This window comes from Sturnus vulgaris, chromosome 14 (assembly GCF_052056855.1).
Source record: "Sturnus vulgaris isolate bStuVul1 chromosome 14, bStuVul1.hap1, whole genome shotgun sequence".
Taxonomy (NCBI): Eukaryota; Metazoa; Chordata; class Aves; order Passeriformes; family Sturnidae; genus Sturnus; species Sturnus vulgaris.
The window spans coordinates 4,926,683-4,943,122 of record NC_142256.1 but is presented as its reverse complement, the minus strand read 5'-3'; the positions used below and the strand labels follow the sequence as shown (position 1 = coordinate 4,943,122).

The 16,440-nt window shown below is 64.0% G+C and overlaps 1 protein-coding gene across 2 annotated transcripts; it reads left to right on the top strand.

Annotated features, from left to right (window-relative positions):
* The first annotated feature begins 176 nt into the window (after positions 1-176).
* On the top strand, positions 177-12,245 carry SHROOM4 (shroom family member 4). Of its 2 annotated transcripts, XM_088173036.1 has the most exons (10): positions 177-309; positions 3,639-3,790; positions 4,908-5,039; positions 5,556-7,503; positions 7,710-7,771; positions 8,205-8,771; positions 9,006-9,428; positions 9,508-9,691; positions 10,253-10,525; positions 10,607-12,245. In XM_088173036.1, exons 1-10 carry the CDS (start codon positions 184-186, stop codon positions 10,874-10,876), a joined length of 4,137 nt encoding a protein of 1,378 aa, XP_088029162.1. In that variant the 5' UTR covers positions 177-183; the 3' UTR covers positions 10,877-12,245. The 2 variants fall into 2 exon arrangements, with proteins under 2 accessions (XP_088029162.1, XP_088029161.1); XM_088173035.1 differs by lacking the exon at positions 177-309 and having other exon boundaries at positions 1,826-3,790.
* Positions 12,246-16,440: the final 4,195 nt, after the last annotated feature.

Here is a 16,440-nt window from a genome sequence, read left to right as displayed (position 1 = left end):
TGCCGAGCCGAGCCGAGCCGGCCGCCGCCGTCCCCCCGCCCCTCATTGGCGGCGGAGGAGCAGTCCCGGTACGGGCCGGCCCCGCCCCGCACTCGCCCCGCGCCGCTCAGCCCGGGCGGGCGGGGGTGTCATTTCCTCCACAGCTCGGGGCCGGGTCGGGATGGGCTTGTAGCTGTAGCCGCCATGGAGCGGGCCGAGGGCCGGCCCGGCGCCCCCCAGTACGTGCATGTGCAGCTGCAGGGGGGCGCGCCCTGGGGCTTCACGCTGCGCGGCGGGCTAGAGCACGGCGAGCCCCTCATCGTCTCCAAGGTAGGCACCGGTGGCACAGTCCCGCGTTGGCTCCGCTGCATCCCCCCGCGAGGGGCCTCCCGCCCGTGGTGGGGCGCGGGAGATGGGAGGACACCCGGGGCGCGGCGGCGTCGGAGGTGTGGGGAGCCCCGGCCGCGGGATCTCGTGTCCTGGCGCGGCGGGACGGGTGCGGCCACTCGCACACACGATCCCCGCGACCCTCCACTTAGAGCTGCGGGGAAGAGTGAGAGCGAGAGGGGCGGAGGGACAGCTCGGGCCCGGCGGCAGGAAGAAATTCCTCTGGCACATCCGTTGGGCTGGCGTCGGGGGCGGCCCCCACATTCCCCTTCACGTCTTTCCCGGTCCCGTCTCGCGGGCCGTAGCCGGGGGAGGTCAGTCCGCTGTGTGCCCATCCGTCGGTGCCGCGCCCCTGGGCGCCCCAGGCACCGGGCTCTGCGGGGACGTTTAGGGCCACGGTGAGGGAGCCAGAGTCCGTCCCGTCATGCCCCGGCACCCCTGGAACGCAGAGCAGGACCGTGTCCGGGACGGGGTTGGCGCCGGGTTGCGATGCCGAGCGGAGCTCGGCCTCGGCGGGGAGCGAATGCGGAGGGTGATCCCGGCGGTCCAGACGTTTCGCCACACAGAGGGTCATCGATCCCCGCGGCCCCCGCCAGCGCATCGCCCCGTAGGGAGACTCGCAGGGAGACTCGCAGGGAGACCCGCGGAGAGCCGGGCAGCGCCCAGGGGAACTCCAATAGCCACTCCTCCACGGAGCCCGGACAAGGCTCTGTCGCCGGACGATTTGGCCGCCTGCCCGCCCGGTGTCACCGTCCTGCTGAGCCGGGGTGCGGCGGGCCGGGCTGGCGGCCCCGGGGCTGCTCGCTGCCTCGAGCCGGGCTGACTGCACCCCCGGGCCGTTCCACGCCCTCGGCGGGACGCGGGCAGCGCGGTCTGGCTGGGGGAGCTGGAAAAGTGGCTCCGGTCCCAGTCCCGCGCCCTGAGGTGGCACCGCCGGCGGGTGGGGAGCCGGGCGGGAATTGCCCGCTTCCCGACTCGCTGCCCGCCTTCGGAGTGGTGGGTTCCTGTGGGTCCGCCGGTTGCCGGAGGAGGGGATGGGAGGTCCCTGCGACGTTCCTCGCCACTTTGAGAAGGGGGTTGGCTTGCGGGCCGCGGGGTGTCGGCCCCCGCGCTCCCACGGACACGCCGCTACCGCGTGTGCTCGGCAGACAAAAGGGGCTTGTTCCAGCTCTCTGTGCATTCAGGGGAGGCTCTCCTGGGACCACCATTCCGCCGCTGCGGCCGGCCGAGGCGTGTGCGGAGAGGGGCCGGCCTCTGCCTGGGGCTCGGCGGGCGCGAGCCGGAAAGGGGAAGGGCGTCCCCGCACTCGGTGACAGAGTTTGGCCTCTGAGCCCACTCCAGGCGGGATCCCTTCCTGTGGCAGAGTCCCACGGCGCTGCTCACACGCGCTGTTAAGCGTTCCATGGGGGCTGCGAACGCCCTCCGGCACGGGCTTCCCCGAGCACGTCGGGGGCAAGGAGGGAAGTTGGTGTGGGGCACGGTGGGCGCAGCTCTGGCACTGTTCTGGTTGTAACTGCTAAGACAAGTTTCTCCTGAGACAGACAGACATTCGCGTGAGCCATCTGGTGCCCACCGTTAGGGACCATAGTGGACTCCAGGGATGGTGTTAGGGAAGTGTCCTAGGCTGGCTCAGCCAGGCAGGGCAACAGGCAGTGGGTTTGGCTGCCAGTGCTGAGTTCACTGGCGGCAAAGGCAGAACAAGGGGCTGTTTGTGCCAAATTTAGCTCCTGGTGAGTTATGCCAGGACGGAGCCTGTCCATCCCGATGCATGTGATGGCCCAGACATGGGTGCAGACCTGGTGGTGTCTTGCAGCAGTGGGGACGCCTTTCACCACTGACTCACCCCCGTGGCTGTGACAGGCAGGACTGGGTGGGCACGTGGCTGGACAGAGGACTGAGGTGCAGGTGCAGCCTACCTTGCATGCTCTGCTGGTGCCCAGTGGAGCTTGGGCACCAGGTACTCCATCGACGGCATGGTAGGACTGGGAGCCCTCACAGACAGTCAGGGTCCCCTGCCAGGAAGGCAGCCCCATGGCTGACATCTGGGTAGGAGGGTAGCCTGCCTGCACAGGCAGGCACATTGGGCTGTGCCCAGCCTGGGAATGGCATTGCAGTATCTAAGATGGCTGAAAAAATGGGAGAGCTGTCGGTTCTGGGCACAGCTGTGCCAGGCAGGGCCGTGGGGCAGTGGTGCACTGGGCAGGAGGCTTGGCTGCCCCACCTTCCTCCCTCCTAAGGTGACATTTTGTCCAAGGGTAGTGGAATGCCCTGAGCCCTGCCCAGCATTAGGGCTGGAAAGTGGTGCCCAGGGGCACATGCACAGTGACTGACCTGCTAGGAAGCCATGTGTGCTCCCTGGCACTGGAGCTTGGCTGCTGCCCTGGCTGGTCCTGCAGGCACTGTGAGCAGAGCTCATTCCTTGGCCAGGCCTGGGGGCAACTGGACAGGGTGAAGAGCCCATGGGCAGGGTGGGTGCAGGATCCCCAGCATGGGGCCAAGTTAGCTCTGCCCTGCAGGTGCCTATAAGGGTCTTGTCACAGCCACACTGGGCATGGGGCACCTCAGGTCCTGCCCTATGCACCTGCATACCCTGTGCTACTGCCACCGTGCAGCAGCAGCTCCAGTCATTTGCCAGCCCTGTGGTGTGGACTTGGCGATCTCTGGCCATTGCAGTGGCAGGATGGGCAGAGATCAGTGTTGGCAATGGGCACTGTGCCTAGCCCAGCTGGGCACTGCTTGTCCCAGGGCTGCCAGGACTGCACCTACCAGGAAGGGCGGAGGACATGGGCCAGGGTCTCATGTGCTGGCACAGCAGTACAGGGTGCCAGGTTCATTTTGGCCGTGGGTTGCAGGGAGGGTAAGCATGTGCCAAGGCTCAGCGCTTCCCCTGCTCTTGTGTCCTATGGGCACACGGGGTGGGATGGCATCCTTTGGGCATCAAAATCACCACGAGTGCCCAGACAGGCTCAATGTGGGGTTGGAAGCAGCGGCAGGGGGCTGGCATCCACATGGGACAAAGGGCCCTTGTGCTGCCTGTGCCTGCAGGGGAATCTGCTGGGATGGGACATTTTTCTTTCTCCCCCCTCCCGATTCCCTTGCTCAGAAATTCATGTGACCAGAGAAGGGGGAGAGCCTGGCCCCGCAGATCCCTCTGCGGTGCCTGGGGCTCAGGCACCTTCTCCAAAGCCTCCCCTGACACGCGGTGGCCGTGGAACATTCCCTGGGATATTCTTTGGGCCGTGCCCCCCTTGACGCCCCTCTCTGTCACCCAGGTGGAGGATGGGGGCAAGGCTGCGCTGTCCCGCCGGCTGCAGCCAGGTGACGAGCTGGTGAACATCAGCGGGACGCCGCTGTACGGATCCCGCCAGGAGGCCCTGATCCTCATCAAGGGCTCCTACCGCACGCTGAAGATGGTCGTTCGCAGGTTGGCAGTGCTGTAGAGGGGACACAGGGAGGGCCAGTGGGGCTTTACCCTGCTTGGGGGACTGGCAGGAACCTGGAGGTGCCCTTTTCTCTAGCTTGGAAGTGCCCTTGCTGGGACAGGGTGGGTCACAGCCCCTCTGCTGCTGTCAGCACTCCCGCTGAGTGGGGGTTCCCCAGCCTGCAGAGCCAGGGCAGTGCGTCGGGCTCGCCACCTCCTCGCTGGGCGGTATCCTCGAGCGTGGCCGCTCCTCTCCCTTCCTGCCTGCCTGCCTCCTGCCTGCCTGCTTGCCTGGGAAAGGAAGGAGAGGCAGGGCCGGGCCTTGCAGTCTCTTCCCCCCCAACCCCTCCAACTGCATTCATTCCCTGGCTGCATCCTGACTGACTCCAGCTCCAGCAGCACTCAGGGGCAGGGACGGCGCAAGGGCACTGCCCAAGGGGCAGGGGTCCCATGGGACTGTGCTGGGGCTCAGCATCATCCATGGTGAGTTTGGGGGTTCTGGGAAGTCCCTGTGCTGACCTCACAGCTTGCCACTCTTGTCCGGTCAGTAGATGCTGTGGCAGCACTGGGCGATTGGGAGGTACAGGAGGTGGTTTCTGACCACATCTGTGCAGTGGCATGTGCTGGGGGAACTGGAGACTCCTATGAATGCTTTGAGGGGTGGGACAGGGACCAGCACAGGACCCTTCCCGGAGACATGATGTGGCTGGTGCTTGCTGCAGATGCTGAAAGACAAAGGAACAAGGGGGAAGGTCAGGCTTGCGGTGGAGACAGACGTGACCCCAGTGTCCCTTGGTGGAGCCAGTCCAGTCCCAGCAGGGACACTTGCAGGGACGCAGCCATTGCCTGTGGGCTGTGCAGGGGCCATGTCCTCGGTCCCCTGTTGACGCGGCAACAGGGATGCTGCAGTCTGGGGAGCTCTGGTCAGCTGGGTGAGCTGTGGGATCCCCTTGCCCATGGCCGGGTGCTTGCAGGTAGCTGGACCCTCCTCGCTGCCATCCCCTTTGGGCGGGCGCTGGCCTGGGGGGGACAGGAAGCCCCGTAGGAAGTGACTTCAGCCCCGGTTCCTTGGCCTGGCTTCCTCCCCATTCTTGTCCTTTCCCGCTGTTGCTCTTGGCAGGAGGAGCGTGCCCGTCCTCCGGCCCCATTCCTGGCACGTGGCCAAACTTGCCGAAAGCCGCCCAGACGTCCCCACCATGCACTGCCCGGCTGATGCCTTCAGCCTCTCCTGGCCTTCGGGGTGTGATGTCAGGTGAGACCCTGGGGGCAGTTAGGAGACTGTGCGAGGGAAGGGGGCAGATGGGACACCCTCCTGGGTTGTGGCAGTGGGGGCGGCATAGGTGCTGGTATACGCTACTGTCGGGCATCCCTCCTTATCCTACACTACCCTTTCCCCTGGCTGTTTACTCCTGGCTCCCGGCAGGAAGGGGCGGTGGCTCTGCTGGAGACAGCCAGGAGCTGCTTAGTCCCACTGCTCCCGCTGCCAGAGCTGGGAGGTCTCAAGTGGCTGGAGTCGCACACACCCTGTGTTGCCTGTGCCTGCTCCACTTACCAGTGTCGGGCAACCTTGGTGGTGGCCCCAGCCTAGGGGTGAAGGGCAGGTTGGGACAGTGCTTCCTTGTGCTCCGTTGTCCCAGGGAGAGTGTATGTGTGGGGGTGGGCTCCTCTGTGGAGCTGGATGGGGGGCAGCAGGTGCCTGTAACACTAGCGTGGGGCCAGGCAGCAGCAAGCTGTCCCTGCAGTGGAACCCACTGTCCTGGCACTGCAGCACTGACCGGAGCAGCTCTATCGGGAGCATGGAGAGCCTGGACCATCCCAGCCAGGCCTGCTATGAAGGAGACCCCTCACCCGTTGACCAGGGCATGTACCACAGCAAGCGAGACTCAGCCTACAGCTCCTTCTCTGCCAGCTCCATCGCCTCTGACTGCGCACTCTCTCTCCGTCCTGAAGAAGCCGTGTCCATCGACTCCAGCCTCCAAGGCCCTTGCAAAGCCCCTGACAGGCGCTGCCTGACCACAGGGGCTGAGCCATCTGCCAGCTGGCACCCTGAGGCCTGGCGGGCACCTGTGCCCCCCCAGCCCCCTGTCAGGAGGGACAGCCTGCGGGCAGCCCCAGCTGGCAGAGGGGACAGGCGCCAGGCATCAGTGTCAGCGGACATGCTGCATGCCAAGGGCCGGTGGATCTCTGACACTTTCCTCTGCCAGCGGGATGGGGAGGCGGAAGCAGTGGGCAGGAGGACACTGTCACCATACCCCATGAAGGACCGTCTCTCTGCTGACCAGTATTACATGTTGAGTTCCCACCCGGACCAATGCCCAGCTGAACCAATCCTGGGGGAGAGCATGGAGTCTGACAACCAGCCATACCTGGATGACAGCATGATCCGAATGCCTGATGCCGTGACAGCGGGTGACAATCCATTGCTGTCCCCTCTCAAGGGCCACATGTCGCACCGTCACAGTGCTCCCGAGCAACTGCTGGCCTCCCAGCTCCGCTCCCTCCAGCTGGGCACCAACAGTGGGCGAGCCTCGCCAGCCCCCAGTGGGCAACGCTGGACCTTGTCCCCTCTGCATCCTGAGGGCAGCTGGGGGGGAACCACAGGGGCTGCCCAGGACCCCCCGCGTTGCCCAGAGCCTTGCTGCCGCCCACCACCCTGCCGCTGCTACCCTGAGCTGCAGCAGGCCTGTGGGCAGGATGGCCAGGGGGCCAGCCCAGCACCCAGCACCGAGGGGCCAGTGGAGGAGGAGAACCGGGGAGGGGCCCGGCGGGCTGGGGGTCCTCCCCACCGCTCTGCTCAGATGCGCCGCCGCAGCGACCGCTTCGCCACCAGCCTGCGCAACGAGATCCAGCGGCGCAAGGCCCAGCTGCAGAAGAGCCGGGGTCCTGGTGCACCTCCACCTGGTGAGGAGCCAGTGGAGGAGACTGAGGAGCCCGCCGAGGGCAGCGTTCTGGCAGAGCAACCCCCTGCCCTGCCTGAATGTCTCAGCTCCGCACCGAGTGAGGACAGCAGGAACACTGCCTGCTCTGCAGACCGGAGTATCCCCACCCCTGACCCAGTGCCAGCCTCCAAGGGGCCCCCGTCCCCTGGGCGGGTGGTGCCAACAGCCAGGGGCCGCTGGCGCTGGTCCCCAGAGAACAAGCTGCAGCCGCAGCACTCGCCCAGCCCCAGTGAACTGGAGGGCTACAGCCAAGGCCCGGCGGCCTGCAGCTCCCCACCACGGGGCAGCGATGAAGCGGTCCTGCTGCCCTTCGCCGATCGCCGCCGGTTCTTTGAGGAGAGCAGCCGACTGGCACCACCCCGGCACAGCAAGCCGCCAGCAGGTGATCCCGGCGCCTTCCAGCCGCCTGGCCCTGAGCACCGGGATGTCCGCCGCCTCTCTGTGGACCAGCCCTACAGCCCCCCCTCACCCAGCCGCCCTGGCTCTGCGGGCCCCTATGCTGAGTGCTGCCGGGAGCAGCCCCACTGTTACAAGCCACTGGGGAGGCCGGGGGAGCTGGATTACCTGCGGGGCTTCTCCTACCCCTATGGGGTTCCCCTGCGCCCTGAGCCCTGCCACTACTGTGGAGGGGACCCGTGCCCACCACCACTGCCCCGTGGCCACACCTGCCGCTGTCACCCTGTGCCATGGGTGCGTTGCCCTGACTGCTGCTGCCCGGCCCCCCGTCCTGGGCGAGAAGAGAGTGATGCCTGGCCTCCCCGGAGAGCCTTTGTCCCGGTGAGTAATGCCCTGTGACCCTGTGAGACTGTGCTGGGGTGCAGCACTGACATTCCCTTTCAGCCCTGGACCATGACCCTGGGCTGGGGTGCAGGGTACTGAGCCCCCATTGTCCCTGCAGACCTCCTGCATGCCTTCTGTGCCTGCATGGGGATGGGATAGAGGTGCTGGGGGAGGGATTTCATGCTACCTTCCCCCACACACAGGAATTTGCTCAGGATGAGTGGGAACCACCTGCAATAACCAGGAAAGTCAGCCAGTCCATCAGGTGAGCCCATGCCAGGTGCCACGGTGCTGGGATGTGCGTGCTACTCTGTGGGGACCTCCACCAGGGGGATGTGGGGACTGCCATGATTTTGATTTGGGATGTACAAAGTGCCTCCCGTACTGCCTCGGCCATCCTTGGCGTGGTGTGCTGTGAGGCAGGAGGGGGGCATACAGGACAAGGGGGTGTGAGGAAGTGTCCGTAGCAAAGGTGGTCCCTCCTTACCCTTCCCCAGGGGTCAGGGACCATCTCTGGGGGGCAGTGCCCAGTGGATGAGCCTGAGCTTCTCCCACCAGTGTGGGTGGATGACTAGGTGGGGTAAATGAGGCAGGGCATGAAATGCGCCTGAACTGCTAGATGGGTGACTGTGTGCAGGAGGACGGGTGCTTCCTTCTTTTCCTTGTGAGCTCTCCCTCTACCCACTGGGTTTCCCAAGGCTTGGCCCATTCCACACCTGCCTTGAGAGGACCGAGCCAGAGTGGCCACCCTGCTACCGGGCCACATCCACGCATGACCTCTTGTGGGATAGTGACCGCCTGGCCCACACCCCTGAGAGCCCCCTGGATCCACTGCACCGCCCTCTACGGGGCAGAGCCTTCTCTGAGAGTCACCTCAACCTGGAACCTGCCAGCCCCTGGGGCCGTGACCAGAAGGACCTTTTCCGTGCCAAGCTGGACCCTCCCAGCATTCCCAAAAAGAAGGGGCCCCCACCTCCCCGCCCACCTCCACCCAACTGGGAGAAGTACAGGCAGCGCCGGGCATCCCAGCACCCACCAAATGGTGCTGGGCATGGCTCTGCCTCCTCTGCTGCCCCAGTGCCAATCCGCAACATGGCTGAGGCAGTGAGGGAGCGGTCCCAGAGCCTCACCGGGGAGCAGAAAGGCCAGTCCTGGGGGCACACTGCTCGCCCCCCTGCTCCACCAGGTGCCTGGCCCCAACCTGAGCCCTCCAGATCACTCCGCAGGACTCCTGGGCCCGATGCTGCCAACGCTGAGATTTGCAGGCAAGTGGTGCCGTGGCATGGGGGTGGGAGTGAGAAAGCAGGCACAGCTGGGACACGTGAGGGGGATTTCGTGGGCCCTTGTAACCTGAGCATCCTAATCCACCCCTCGGATAACCCTGTGGGGGTTTTTTGCATCGTGGGGTGTCCCTGACCTCTTTCCCTGACATAGCCCTGACTGTGCCTACCCCCACGGGTGGGAAGGGGAGCTGACATGCCCTGGGTTGGTGTTGGCAGGGTGTCAGGAGCTGGGGAGAAGCAGACAAAGATGAAGCAGTCCTGGGAGACGGAGGAGCAGCCCCAAAGGCTTATCCAGAACCAGGAGCGGGGCTGTGCCAGTCCCCGTGGGGTGGGTGAGTGCTCCCTGTCCCTTCATTGTGGCTCTGGTCCTGCCCTGCCGGAGGCACTCAAGCCCAGTTCTGGGGCAGTGGAGGGGGTGAGCTGCCAGGGCAGCTGGCCCCAGCCCCGCTGCATGGACTCCGAGGAACAGCTGTGGGACGTGGGTGTCAGGGACCGTTCCCTGGCCAGTGTCCTGGCCCCCTTGGCTTCCCCTGGCAACGCCACTGAGGTGATGGGTGAGCTGCTGGTGGCAGGGGAGCGACAGGCCTGGCGGAAGTGTCTCCAGCAGGACTGGCACCTGGAGGCTCTGGCACAGGACAGGTAGGGCTGGCACGGCACCGGGCCCCATGGCAAAGCCAGGCTGACATCCCCAGTGCTTATCACTATTCTCTCTCCCCAGGCAAGGTTTTGAGCCCATCTCGCCGCCTCCCAGGAGTGCTGCCAGCTCCAGTTCCTTCTCAGTGCACTATGGTGTTGCAGTGGGCAAAGCTGAGCCACTCAACCAAGTAAAGGCACTGCCGGAGGTAGTGGAGGGGAGCTCGGAGGATGATGAGGAGGTGGACCATGAGCTGGTGGAAAAAAAGGTACTGGCACTGCTGGGGACAAGTCCCTCGTGGTTCCCCACTGTCCTGACCAGGTGCTCATGGAGGCTGGGGGCATTTCTGGATGCTCGCAGGGCCTCAGGCATCACTGGTTGCTCCTGGGAGGACATCACCAGGCACTTAAGGGCACGGGGTCATTGCTGAATGCTTGTGAGGACCAGGAACATTGCCATATACTCACACAGGGCTGGGACATTGCCAGATGTCTGCAAGGACCAGGGGCGTTGTCAGGTGCTTGCAGGACCTGGGAGTCTCACCAGATGCTTGTGGGGACCAGTGGCATCTCCAGATGCTTGATGCTTGCAGGGGCTGGGATGTTCCCAGATGCCCACAGGGACTGGAGGCATCCATTAGGTGCACATGGAGTCTGAGACATTGACAGATTATTGTGGGGACTAGGAATTGTCAGTAGCTTATGAGAACCAGGGTTACCGCAAGGTTCTTGTGTACTGTGGGCCCCAGCACAGCACCCCTACACCTCTGCCAGTCCCCTGATCCCATGGGGAGTGGTCCCAGCTACCCCTGACTCCTTTGCTCTGGCAGCTCCAGCTGATCGAGAGCCTGAGCCGCAAGCTGGTGGTGCTGCAAGAGGCACAGCGGGGGCTGCAGGAGGACATCAGCGCCAATGGGGCACTGGGTGAGGATGTGGCTGCCCGCCTGCAAGCCCTCTGCACCCCAGGGGAGTTCGACAAGTACCGCCTCTTCGTGGGCGACCTGGACAAGGTGGTCAACCTCCTGCTCTCCCTCTCGGGGCGCCTGGCCCGGGTGGAAACTGCCCTGGGCAGCCTGGGGCCACACGCCCCAGCTGAGGACAAGGTGGGCATGGGCGAGGGGACCCTCACCCATGAGGTTTTGGGCTGCAAGATGCCCTGCCAATGCCAACTATCTTGCCCACAGCTGGCCCTGCGGGAGAAGCAGCGGCTGCTGGTGGCACAGCTGGAGGACGCCAAAGAGCTGAAGGAGCATGTGGGGCGGCGGGAGGAGGCAGTGGGTGCCATGGTGGCACGGTACCTGCCTGCCGAGCACCTCCAGGACTACCAGCACTTCGTCAAGATGAAGTCGGCCCTCATTGCTGAGCAGCGGGAGCTGGAAGAGAAGATCAAGCTGGGCCAGGAGCAGCTCAGGTGCCTGCGCGAGAGCCTTGGCCAGGCCTCCAAGGACTGCTAACCCCCTACCCAGCCTCCTTCCAGGATCCTGGCTGTGATACCAGCTTGCTGCCAAAGCAGATCCAGCCCCTTGTGGGCTCTCCCTGTGTCTGTCCATCTGTCCAGCCCCTGCCTTTTATTTATTTTTCTGGTTACCCGAGCAGGGGAGGAGTTGCCAGTCCAGGTGCTGACAGGGGCTGTTGTGCCACAGAGCTGTAATGGGCTCTGGCCACTCAGCAGCCTGTGGCCCAGCAAGACTAGATGGATGGATGAAGCTACCACCACTCTCATGGGTCTTTCTGTGCCCACAGGGTCCCTCCAACTTGTCCTGGACACCAGTGCCTATCTTGTATCTGGTGCTGCACCACAAGCCTTAAAACACCCCTCAGCTACTATTCATGCAGCACCTGAAAGGGTTAAACCATGCTTACCCTCTGTCATGTCTGTTTGTCCAGCTATGTCCATCTGTCCAGTGGGAGCTGAAGGAATTTCAGCCCCAGCATCCTCTTCCTCCCCATTGTGTCAGAAACAATGGCCCCAGCCAGCGGGTTCTTAACCCACTCCCTGCTGGCTGAGGGACCACAGCGTTCCGAGGTGAGTACGAGGAGGTGCCCTGTACCTGTGTCTTGGGGATGGTACCCTGCCAGGGCATGGGATTCTGGGACCAGTACACTGAGGCCTGCAGCTACTCTCTGTCACCAGTGCTGTGGGCATGGCAACAACCGGGCCTCATCCAGCCCTCACCTGTAGCTTCTAGCTCAACACCAGGAGCGATTAATAGAGGAAAAACCACATTAAGGACAAAATGGGGTGCCTGTCCCCTCTGTGCTGCAACAGGCACAAATAGCACTTAGATATCACCCCCACCACTGTTCACTTGTCTCCATGGCATGAGAAGGTGCCTTCATACTGATTTTTGCACAGGGGTTTAATGCAACCAGCAGGAGCTTGGGGCGGGGGGGGGGTAAACGTTTTGGAGAGACAGGTGGGCTGCAGCACTTTGGGGTGGCCCCATAGCTGGACAACCCAGCCCAGGGTTCAAGCAGCATCCATGCCTGCCTGTGTGCTCCAGCAGCAGTCCCCTTGTGTTGCTACCCCGCTCTGGGCTACCCTTAGCCTGTTAAACACTACACCCCACGCCTGCCTGGCTGTACTGTGGGATGGTGCCTGGCAGGAGTTGGGTCCTCAACATTCCCCCCATCTCAGCCACTCCCAGGATCATTGCTAGGACCAAAGACTGCACCCCCGGGGGGCCATACTGCTCTCATGATGGGGTTCAGCAGCCCTGCATAGGGCCCTGTGCTGGAGGAGCTGCCAGCACCTGCATGTTGCTGCATGCCATTGTATCTCTAACAGTAAAGCGGCAGCAGGAGCTGCACATCTGTCCCAGATGTGTCTTGCATGGTTTGTCCCTTTGCCCCAGTAAGTAACACCGGAGCGGGGAGGGGGTAATTGCTCCAGCTGGGATGAACCAAGGCTTGGCAAGCTCTTGGGAGCTGAATGTCCCCGTGGCACAGGGGGCACCTGAATACAGCTGTGGGCGGGGTGTCTTCTGCACCCAGTGCTCCCAGGCTGGGCTGGGACACGGGTCAGTGCCTGGACCCTTCCCCCGGGATGCATGTAGGGGTCACAGCACTTGGATAGTGGATACAGCGTTTTCCCTGGCAATCTGCCCGGGCATAGCTGCCAGAGCTTTTGGGGCAGCCCCGGGGAGGGAGTGGCCGTGCCCGGGGAGATGTCTCCGTGCTGCTGCCGAGCGTGTTCCAGGGTGCCCCGGTTCACCGCGGCACGGCAGGGTGGTGCCCGGCGGTGCCCGGCGGTGCCCGGCGGTGCCCGGCGGTGCCCGGCGGTGCCCGGCGGTGCCCGGTGCCTTCCTCCGCTCGCAGGGAGCGCGGGGGCGGCGGCGGCCGCTGGGCGGCGCCAGTGCTGGGGCGGAGCGCGCGCGCGCAGCCGGGTGCGGGAGCGCAGGTGCGCGCGAACGCGGGCGCGCGGGGGTGTGCGCGCGCACGGGTGTCGGGACGGGACTCTGGGGATGCTCCCGTGTGAGGGCGTGCGTTTGAGAGCGAGTGCACGGGGCTGGTGTGAGTGCAGGCGAGTGCACGATGGGATGCACACGTGCACGCGCATGGGAGCGTGTCGGCCAGCGGCCGGAAGCATGTGGAGAGCGAGCGTCTGGCTGCGCGGGGAACACGCGCATCTGCCCGTCGGTGCACACGAGTGGACACAGGCACGCACAGGTGGATGTGTGCACGTGCATGTGAGCGCACACAGCTGAACTCTTACCTAGGTCAGCACACGCGGCGCCCGCGAGCACGCATGTTCACACAGTTGAACACACGCCGCATGGGTGCAGGGCACAGCTCCGTTAGGTTGCTCACAAGCACCAGTGGTGAGTTACTGCCCGTGCAGGTGAACACACACTTGGGGGAACTTGTCCTACCTCTGATGTGCACGTGTGAATGCATGCACGTGTGTGTGAACATGCAAATGAGCCAATGCACACACGGGTAAATGCGTGCACGTGTGTGTAAGTGCGAGTTCATAGAGCTACTTGTGCAAGCCTTTGCATATGGATAACTGCAGGCACAGGGAAACTGTGCCCCATGACCCATTCAAAACCCCATTGCCCCTCCATGCAGTTCCAGCTGCTACCAGGTAGGACCACGGCCCAAGGCATGGAGGCTTGGCCAGGTTGCTGGTTACAGGGACCCTCAGTGCTGGATGTGGCCATGGCATGGGGTGTCCTGGGCATCCCTTCGTGAGAACCCCGAGGAGATGCAGACCCATCATAGTATTCGGGGTCCTAAGTCTCCCAGAGAATTAGGCAGACAACCCACAAAGGTGGGGTAGCTCCCAGCCCTGGTGTCTGTCTCTCCATTGCGATGATCTCTTCATTTTACAGATCCCAGATCTGTCCCACGATACCCCATACCTGGGACAACTGACGTGGGGAAGGATGAGGACATGGTAGGTAGTGATGCTTTAGTGAGAGACCCTGCCACATGTGGGAGATGGGGAATCCTGGAGCATAAAAGTCCAAACCCCATAGTAGGCCCCCCTCACTCTCACAGTCCATTACAGCTCAAAAGGAAAAGCCATGCGTTGGGAAGGGACAAGAGAGCCCTCCCTGTCCCTGGGCTGAGACAGCATGGCCCTAGCAGGAAGAAGGGATATGGGTCTCTGCCAGCATGGAGAGCCCAGGACAGCAGTGGGTGAGAGATGAGCATAGGGGCCCATGGGACACTGTGGGATGGAAAGGAAGGCCAGACCCTCTCTCCCTAGATGTGGGGCTGTTTGGTGGCACACCTCCCTGTGTGCATGCGTGTGTGTGTGTTCCAACACTCTGGAGTATGTTCTATGCAATTACACGTCTGTGGGGGTATCTGCATGCATGCATACCACAGAATCATAGAAGGGTTTGGGTTGGGAGAGATCTTTGAAGGACATTCTGTCCAATCCCCCCTGCCATAGGCGGGGATATTTTCCAGGGATGCTGGGTTGCTTCAAGCCCTATCCAACCTGGCACGGAACACTTCCAGAAATGGGCCAGCCACGGCTTCTCTGGGCAACCTGTGCCAGTGCCTCACCACCCCCATGAAAAAGGATTTACTCTTTCTGTCTGACCCAAACACACCATAGGTCACTTTAAAACTGTTGCCCCTTGTCCTGTCTCGGCATGCCCTGTGAAAAACTCTTCTTTTGGAACTCCCTTGACATATTGAAATGCCACTCTAAGGTGTCCCCAAAGCCTTGTCTTCTCCAGGCTGAACAACCCCACATCTCACAGCCTGTCTCCACAGTAGATGGTTTTCAGCCCTCGGAGCATCTCTGTGGCCTCCTCTTGACCTGCTCTAACAGCACCACATCCTTCTTGTGCTGGAAACCCCAGAGCTCGATCCAGCAAAACTGGGCGTCTCACCAGAGCAGAACAGAGCAGAGCAGATGGGGAGAAGCTCTCTCTCTCATCCTGCTGCCCACCCTGCTGGGGATGCACTCGGGACACGAGTGGCTCTCTGGGCTGCCAGCATGTTCGTGTGCACTTGGAAGTGTGTGTAAAGTAAGTGTGTGGAGGCATCCGTGTGTGTGCTCGGCCACGCCTCCATGTGTCACCATATGCCAATACGGTTGCATGACAATGTGCCTGGGGGTACCGGTGCCCGTGCCTGGGGTGTGCATGTGGGTATGTGCGCAAAAATGTGTGTGGCCACGGTGTGAACGCTCACCCGTGGCAGCCATGTGCCTGACCTTGTCCATGTGGGGAATGCACAAATACGTGCACAGTGGCAGCGCATGTGCTCACCCGTGCCTACACGCATCTATGTGCATGCACATGGTGCATGTGCTTTCCCATGCCTGGGGTGTGCAGGCTTGTGCGTGTGGTCTGAGACCACAGATAAGGGCATGGAAATCGTGCATGTGCCTGCTTGTGGATATGCCCGTGTGGATGGCGCACACACATGTGTGGCTGTGATGCCTGTGCATGTGCTGGCCCTGCCCACGTGGGTGGTGCACACACAGGTGCACTGCAGCGTGGCATGTGTTCTCCCATGCCCATACATGTACTTGTGTGAGGGGAGCATCCTTTTGTGCACACCCACGCCCACGCCCGAGCCGCGCCTGCCCGTGCATGTGTGAGCGTGTGCACACGTATGTGCATGGCGGCGCCGCGTGTGTACGTGCCCACGGCCAGGCTGTGCGTGCCACGGTGCGTCCGGGACTATGCACACGTCCGTGCTCGGTGGTGATGCGTGAGCACACCCCCGCCGGTGCGCCCGCCGTGCCCGCGCGGGCGGGCAGCGCACACGGGTGTGCACGTGCTCTCCCGTGCCCGCGCGGGTGCCGCACACGGATGCGCGCGGCGGCGCGCGGGTTCCCGCTGTGCCCGCATGCTCGGGGCCGTGCGTGGGCCGCCCGCGCCGCGCAGCAGCGCCCGCCGCGCCGAGCAGGCCGGGGCTTGCGGCAGGGGCAGGGCCGGGGCCGCTTGCGGAGGCACGTCCCGGCGGGGCCGGGGGGGCTGCGGACGGCGGGCCGGGGCCGGAGAAAGAGCGACCTTGCACCAGCGGCGGCGGCGGCTCGGGTCGTGCAAGGTGTGTGCGGGGCGGGGGGCGCTCCGCCTTCCCCCGCCCGGGCGTGCTGCGGGATGCTCGGCGGGGATCGGGCACCCGGCAGCCCTGGGGCTGGAGGAGGCAAAGCACCCGAGGAGGGCGCGGGGGTCAGCAGCGCTGCCCTCGCTCACTCCCCCCGTCTCCTCTCCCCGCAGCGCTTGTTGCTGCGCCGAGAGACGGCACCGCAGCTGCCGGCAATCGCGGGAAGGGGGAGGGCGCGGCGGAGCCGGTCCGTGGTAGGTGCGTGGGGCCCGGCACGGCTCCGTGGGGTGCCACCCGCCACCCCCGGCCCGGGCACGGCAGCCCTGCTGCCGTCCAGGCTCGCTCGTTGAGGTAGGTGCCCCCCTCAGTCCGTCCTCAGCCCTCGGGGCCGGCAGAGATGCCGTGGGGAGATGGCTTCCCCCGCATGCGGGAACCCTGCGCTCCCCCCTCCATCCCAGCCCACCCGCAGTCACCTGCTCGGGGCGACTCATCGGCGCGG